Source organism: Biomphalaria glabrata, chromosome 11 (genome assembly GCF_947242115.1).
Source record: "Biomphalaria glabrata chromosome 11, xgBioGlab47.1, whole genome shotgun sequence".
NCBI lineage: Eukaryota > Metazoa > Mollusca > Gastropoda > Planorbidae > Biomphalaria > Biomphalaria glabrata.
The window spans coordinates 18,907,394-18,915,369 of NC_074721.1; the positions used below are offsets into that span (position 1 = coordinate 18,907,394).

Consider the following 7,976-nt stretch of genomic DNA (forward strand, 5'->3'; position numbering starts at 1 on the left):
CAAGTAGACAACATAGGAGATATAAAAGTACAGGAAAAAGGGATCCAAAAACTATTAGCAAACATCTAAAAATTTAGGTCGCAATTTAAAGAGTGACTAATTTTCCAGTGCCTAATTTTCCGCCTTGTCAAAAAGTGCCTAATTATCCGGTGCCTAAATGTCCGGATGCCTAATTATCCGGGTGCCTATATTTCCGGGTGCCTTAATATCCGGTGCCTAAATATCCGGTGCCTAAATTTCCAGACACGCCTTTTTCCCCTTTTGTTCACAGACTCCTGATTAAAGTTGTCCTAAGCACGGAACATTGCAATGGAGTCTATCTTTTTATTTTTGGTTCACTTCTAGAAAACTGTAGTACAATAAAGAATGACAGCCTTGAAGAAAGTATGAACTATTTTTTTTTTACTTATTTAATCTAGCTATTTATTGACAGTATGATATCTGGTTAATCTTTGTAAATAACTTTACTTATATTATCTAGAATGTGTTGTATGACGGAACAAGGCGTGGTTAAAAGTAGATTTACTGGGGGTGAGGGAATATGTGCGGGGGAGGTTTTTACTGTCGCCGTGCTTTTATATTTTTTATTAAAGTTTTTTTTTTGGTTTACATCTTTTATTTCTTGTATCATTTCAAGTTTATTTGTGATTTTTTTTTTCAGTTAAATTTTTCTTATCCTTGTTTACTATAGTGTTTGAATTGTGACGTCCATGAGCACCCATGTGTGTAAGAATGTATGCCAAAAACTACGAACAAAAAAGTAAATATAGAAACAACTAATAAACAGTAATTAAATAAAGTCTAAAAACAAAAAAATTAAAGATTTCATTCATTTATTGCATTAGAAAGTTACGAGAATGTTTCCATGAAGTGATACACATTCACACTGAGCTTAATGTGGCTGCTGAAGGAAGTTGCAAGCATTTGTTCAGAATGTAAAAAAATGAATATGATATTGAACCCCAAAGAATGTATTTTAAGAATCAAATAAATATGATATATCTTATATAATGTAAAGTTTTGATCCTTATAAAGCAAATCAAAGAACCTTTGTTTATGGTAGCAATATGACAGACTAGTTTGTGAATAAAAGAAAAAGTCACCTATCAACTAATCTTGAATATGTTTTTTTTTATAATTATCATTTTTGTCTACAATTTTTGATCATGCAGACAGACAGGCAGAAACATCCTAAATGGTGAAATGTGATGTCAGTGATAATTCAACGATTAGTAAAACAAATCCAACGAAAAATGACATAGACATGAATATGTAAGATACAAAAGTATATGATTAATTAATGACTATAATCATCATTTCTATAAATGAACATTCGATGCTAGGGTTAAGGCTACTAACATGTAACGATGTCATTTAGCTACATGATTTATGACATTAAAATAAAGTTCTAAAAAAGATGTGTCTTTTAATGTGTATGTGTCGATTGAATGTATTTGTGTTCCCTAGCTGTCACATTCTTGTTCCTGCATGTCCTCACTTTCACTGGAACTCTCTTCGTCTTTCACTCTGTCCATGTAGAGCTGCAGCAGTGTTCCGTTAGCCAAGTTGTCCACCAGAGCCTCCATTGGGATTCTTTCTTCTGGGTTAGGGTGTAACAGAAGGTGTAGTGCTATTCTATGAAGAATAACAGAATCATAACAAATGAATCTACTAAAAGGAGACACACATCATAAAAACTATGAAAAACTCTCTTAACACATTTTATAGAGCGATTAGTTTGATTTATTAACTAATGAATGTTAGGCTACTTTTATTTTTTTTAGGAACATCTACTTCACTTTATAACATTCTATTGATAAGCCCATAGGCTACCTTTTTTTTAGGAACACCTGCTAAACTTTATAACATTCTATTGATAAGCCCTTAGGCTACTTTTATTTTTTTTAGGAACATCTACTTCACTTTATAACATTCTATTGATAAGCCCATAGGCTACCTTTTTTTTAGGAACACCTGCTAAACTTTATAACATTCTATTGATAAGCCCTTAGACTACCTTTTTTTTTAGGAACATCTGCTACACTTTATAACATTCTATTGATAAGCCCTTAGGCTACCTTTTTTTTTAGGAATATCTGCTTCACTTTATAACATTCTATTGATAAGCCCTTAGGCTACCTTTTTTTTTAGGAACATCTGCTACACTTTATAACATTCTATTGATAAGCCCTTAGGCTACCTTTTTTTTTAGGAACATCTACTACACTTTATAACATTCTATTGATAAGCCCTTAGGCTACCTTTTTTTTAGGAACATCTGCTACACTTTATAACATTCTATTGATAAGCCCTTAGGCTACCTTTTTTTTAGGAACATCTGCTACACTTTATAACATTCTATTGATAAGCCCTTAGGCTACCTTTTTTTTAGGAACATCTGCTACACTTTATAACATTCTATTGATAAGCCCTTAGGCTACCTTTTTTTTAGGAACATCTGCTACACTTTATAACATTCTATTGATAAGCCCTTAGGCTACTTTTTATTTTTTTAGGAACATCTGCTACATTTTATAACATTCTATTGATAAGCCCTTAGGCTACCTTTTATTTTTTTAGGAACATCTGCTACACTTTATAACATTCTATTGATAAGCCCTTAGGCTACCTTTTTTTTAGGAACATCTGCTACACTTTATAACATTCTATTGATAAGCCCTTAGGCTACCTTTTTTTAGGAACACCTGCTACATTTTATAACATTCTATTGATAAGCCCTTAGGCTACCTTTTTTTTTAGGAACATCTGCTACACTTTATAACATTCTATTGATAAGCCCTTAGGCTACCTTTTTTTTTAGGAACATCTGCTACACTTTATAACATTCTATTGATAAGCCCTTAGGCTACCTTTAATTTTTTTTTAGGAACATCTACTACACTTTATAACATTCTATTGATAAGCCCTTAGGCTACCTTTAATTTTTTTAGGAACATCTGCTACACTTTATAACATTCTATTGATAAGCCCTTAGGCTACCTTTAATTTTTTTTAGGAACATCTGCTACACTTTATAACATTCTATTGATAAGCCCTTAGGCTACTTTTATTTTTTTTTAGGAACATCTACTACACTTTATAACATTCTATTGATAAGCCCTTAGGCTACCTTTTTTTTAGGAACATCTACTACACTTTATAACATTCTATTGATAAGCCCTTAGGCTACCTTTTTTTTAGGAACATCTGCTACACTTTATAACATTCTATTGATAAGCCCTTAGGCTACCTTTTTTTTAGGAACATCTGCTACACTTTATAACATTCTATTGATAAGCCCTTAGGCTACCTTTTTTTTTAGGAACATCTACTACACTTTATAACATTCTATTGATAAGCCTTTAAAGACTTGGAAGGTGTGTAAGATGTTCCTGAACGTTAATTTATCAAACTCTTGAATGGATGTGGAAATGCCCAAAGACATAAACTCCGTTCAAGTTAAATATTTTCTAGTTCTCAATCCAAACCTAAATGTATTTATTTTTATCCTCCGAAAAATTTATAGCTGTTTAACTAGAGTTTTCTCAGTATGGCCAAAAAGCTTGTAATTTATTTACCAACGGGGGCGCGGTGGCTGAGTTGTTAAGCGCTTGGCTTCAGAACCTGGGGTCCTGGGTTCGAATCTTGGTGAAAACTGTGACTTTAAATTCCGGGATTTTTAGGGCGCCCCAGAGTCTACCCAACTCTGATGGGTACCTGACTTTAATTGGGGAAAGTAAAGGCGGTTGGTCGTTGTGCTGGCCACATAACACCCTGTTCGTTAACCGTCTGCCCAATAAACAGATGACCTTAACATCATCTGCCCTGTAGATGACAAGATCTGAAAGTGGTACTCTACTTTCTACTTTTACTATTTACCAACAATATACATCAAGTGTCCAAGTTTTAGGAAAATCGTTACAGCTGTTTTCGCGATTTGGCTCAACCCGGGTTTTGAACCCAGCCAGAAGTTTCCACGAAATACGAGTTAAATAGAGATACTTTAGAAAAATAAAGAAAAACTTTAAATTGTAAACTAGTTAGATCTAGTAAATGGTTCTTATTGCATTATGTGTCTATTACAATTGACTTAATTTCATTGTAACAACAACTTTGAAGTTTAATAACATCAAATGTTTACCTGAGTCTGTGGGGTATAAGCAAAGTCTTGTTCACAATGTGAAGGTAGTTCAATGTCGACCTAGGGCGCCGTCTGATTACCATGCTCCACAGCACCACCCCAACAGCATAGACATCAACCTGAGTAAAAAAAAAAGCATTTATATGTTAAAAACCACTAGATCGTCTACAGCTCAAGCTGGTCATTGTCACTATATCTACACTTCCAAACGAACTTGGCAACTAAGTCATATACAGCTCCAAACGACCATGGAAAGTCATATTATTAGCCTTATGAGTTTATTGCATCTAACCTTAAATAGCTTGTTGTTTATTTCATTAAATTTTTAATATTACGAAAATCTCAGATGACGTTTTAGTCTAGAAAGATATTGCCATAGACATGGATGTCTCTTGTAAGATGAAAAGTCCGAGGTGCAGTTACAGTGTGTATGGGATTTGGTGTTCAGTTTTATGTAGGTATATCTATACCCTGTTTGCTGGCTTTAATCAGGTTGTACTACTCAGACTGAAGCAAAACTAAATAAACATATAATCTTTTTTTTTTTTTTGACTTTTTAATCATTCTTGTAAGTTAAAAAAAAATTGAAATAAAAATGTACATTAATATAAATTTTATAATGTAAATACATTACATTAATGTATCTTTTTTTTTTCCTTAACGTAAAGAGTTTTTGTTAGAAACTGAAGTTATTGTGACGGCTTTCCATTGGCTACAACACTGGATTCGAGTTCGTAAGTCACGGTTGAAAGGCAACCTGTGACGTGGCAAAGAGTTATTGGTCTCCACTGATCACTGTATTCAGGCCTGATATGAATAATGCGTACACATTACATTTATAAAAGCAGCACTAGGGACAATAACATTTTTAATGAGATAATTAAATCTACGAAAACGAGGGACTGTGTTAACCAGGGCACGAATCAGAGACCCACGATATGGCAACTCCACCTGGCAGTAACGTAATATTAAGTGAACTCTGACTATACAGATGTCAAAAAAAAAATAAAAAAATTCTGATCCAAGATATCTCGCATGCATGTAATCACCACCCCGGTAGTCACATGCCCCGCCTAACTCCACACCCAGCTCGTCACACCTGACTTCACCAACACTCAGCCGTTAGGTCTTTCTCAGACGAACAATGGCCTTTGGCCTCGATGGAAGCTTCCAGGTATCGTGGCTGATTCGGGAGAGGAGCGCTGTAAGGTATTCGATCCGCCCACATTTTTAACCAAAACAAAAAAGGTATTCATCATTTGCCAATCCTGTGAGGAGGAACAGTAAAAGCGTACCAGCCCATGTTCGGCTTAACCCTTTTGGGATTTTTTACAATGTTTTTTTTTTCTTCAAAGTGCAATTATACAATTATCGAAGAAAATCGAAACCAAAATTTGTAAAGTTGCCATGCGTATTGTTTCTAATTTAAAACAGTTTGATAGTGTATCGTCACCCCTCTTTCTATTGACATATAAACATTAGGCCTACTAACTACAGAACGTGGGCTGGTATGGTACCTGATTTAGTATTTCCACAGTGTCCACACACACTCGTCCCCCCCCCCCCATTCAATGCCTTAGCTTAGCTTTAAAAACAGTAAAATTAACTTAATTTTTTTTTTTATTTTTGCAGGTTCTTTAATTTGTATAACTTAACATCAATTTGTCGGACCTTGCTTTGTCAAAATTTTAATTTAAAACCAATCATAAGCTATGTTAGACACTTAGTTATTATTATTAGTTTATGTAGAAACGCACCATATTTGACGGATTTTGAACGCGACTAGTGACGTTATGTCTTAGTTGGGTTAGAGGCTACTTAGAGACAATCAATTAGTTACAAGATTTCAAAAGGGTATCGACAGAGACATCAAATGTGGCATTTTGCTGTATTAAAACCATCATATGAATAGTTCAACGGTGTTTGAACTTATCTCTTCACTTGTTAAAATTGTATGAGTCTATTTTCTTGTTAGTTAGTCGCATTGAAATACACCCGCGCAAGAAACCCAGACATCTCTAGAGTATTCTGTTGTAATCAGTAGATCTACTCTTTCAATACTAACTGATGCCGCACACAATTTTCAATACTAATAAATGCCGCATAAATTTCTTCTAGTTTCCTAGCTGTAGATTTCACACCTAATTAATGACTTTCGCTTCAAAAGATAATAAATGTATCAAGACTACACATTTTTCAGTAGCTATTGACAGAAAAAAGAGTTGTCTTATGTGGTCGCAATTTTGTGATTAAGTTGTTAATACAACCTGGGCGCATGAATTCTAAATGACACATATATGTCTTTTTCAACAACATAATAAAATATAACAAGAAGAACAAAAAAAATTATTTTTAAAATTATAATTAAATTTGTAATAGACCTAGACCAACAAAAATAAATATTTCCTATTGAAATATTTTTACCTATTGCTTATGTTTAGAGCTATATCATACTTTTAGCTGTCTCAGTGCGCTATGATCCTAGCTCTAAACCAGTTGAGAAAATGGAGTGGGGGAGAAACAGTTGGATGTCTGGGTGATTTTACAGTTTTTAAAAGCTATTAAAAAACAAAAACAAAAAGAAATGTTCTGACTTCGAGCTCATGGCTCATGTCTCCTCAGGCTGAGCTACTAACCACTCTGCTAGTGAGGTGATTATGATTATTGAATATTTTAAAATTATGTATTGTTCGTTTTAAGCTTACTTTAAAGCGGAGACCTAAAAAGGGGGCTAATTCAACTCATACCACAACTTCAGTGAAAAAACAAACAATTTCTTTCCTTTTTTCGAGAAACAAAGTAATTAATTAAACTAATTGTTTTTTTTTTTCTTATTGATTCTTGACTTGTCAGGTAAAAGAAATAATTATGCTAAATTTCAGCTTGATACGAGATTGGGTGTCTGAGAAATAATGTGTACAAACCTTTTACTAGACAAAGAGAGTTGATAGAAGCTATGTAAAAATTAGTAAAACTCACCTTGAACGGGTCGCAGCCATGTGGGTTGCTCACTTCCGGTGCCAGATACGCCAAAGTTCCGCCATAACTGTTCCATTTCTGAACGTTTGGGGGAATCTCCATAGACAAATCGAAATCAGTCAGCACAGCCTCATTGTAGGAGTTGATCAAGATGTTGGCTGGCTTGATGTCCATGTGACAGATGCGCTTGAGGTGCATGTAGTGCAAGGCCGACGAGATGTTGCTGAGGTACCGCTCGGCCTCCTCCTCAGTCACCGACTTGATCTTTTCCTTCAAGCAGCCGTTTGGATAAAACTGCCTGCAGATGGCAAAGTGTGTGTCGTATTTCAAAGCCACGCACGAGCTGGCGATCAGTGGGTGATTTAACTTCTGTCTGATCTTCACTTCCTTGGTAAATAGATGCTTCAACTTTTCTTTCTCACCCTGGTCACTCTGGTCATCAAATAATTTGACTGCCCACTGTTTAGCTTTGTTTTTCTTGGAATACGCCAGTACCACTCGGCCACAATGACCATAGCCGAGGGTTCTGTCTTCCACGAGATCAAACTTTTCAAATATATCCATTTTAATGAAATTCGAAAGAAATAGAAAATTCAGAAATGAAGCACTTATAATATTTAAAACACTCAGAAAAACCCGGAGAAACGTCTGGTAGATACGACTAAGGAAGACAAGTAACCAGGCACACAAGTCATCAGCTACTATATATATGGGTAGCTTACTTTTGCCAATGTGCGGGCCTGTCCCCACCGATTCTCCTAACCCGCACCCCTAATTGACAAATGTCATTTAATGTTGACTTAAAAATCACTCTTACAAAACCATGGACACCTTGGTTGCCCATTAGTCATAAGCG

General features: G+C 34.8%; 1 protein-coding gene across 1 annotated transcript; it reads right to left on the bottom strand.

Moving 5' to 3' along the window:
- Positions 1-1,463: 1,463 nt before the first annotated feature.
- LOC106054782 (aurora kinase B-like) lies at positions 1,464-7,684 on the bottom strand. Its single transcript, XM_013210810.2, has 3 exons — positions 7,121-7,684; positions 4,142-4,260; positions 1,464-1,635 (listed from the first exon to the last, which is right to left on the bottom strand). Exons 1-3 carry the CDS (start codon positions 7,682-7,684, stop codon positions 1,464-1,466), a joined length of 855 nt encoding a protein of 284 aa, XP_013066264.2.
- Positions 7,685-7,976: the final 292 nt, after the last annotated feature.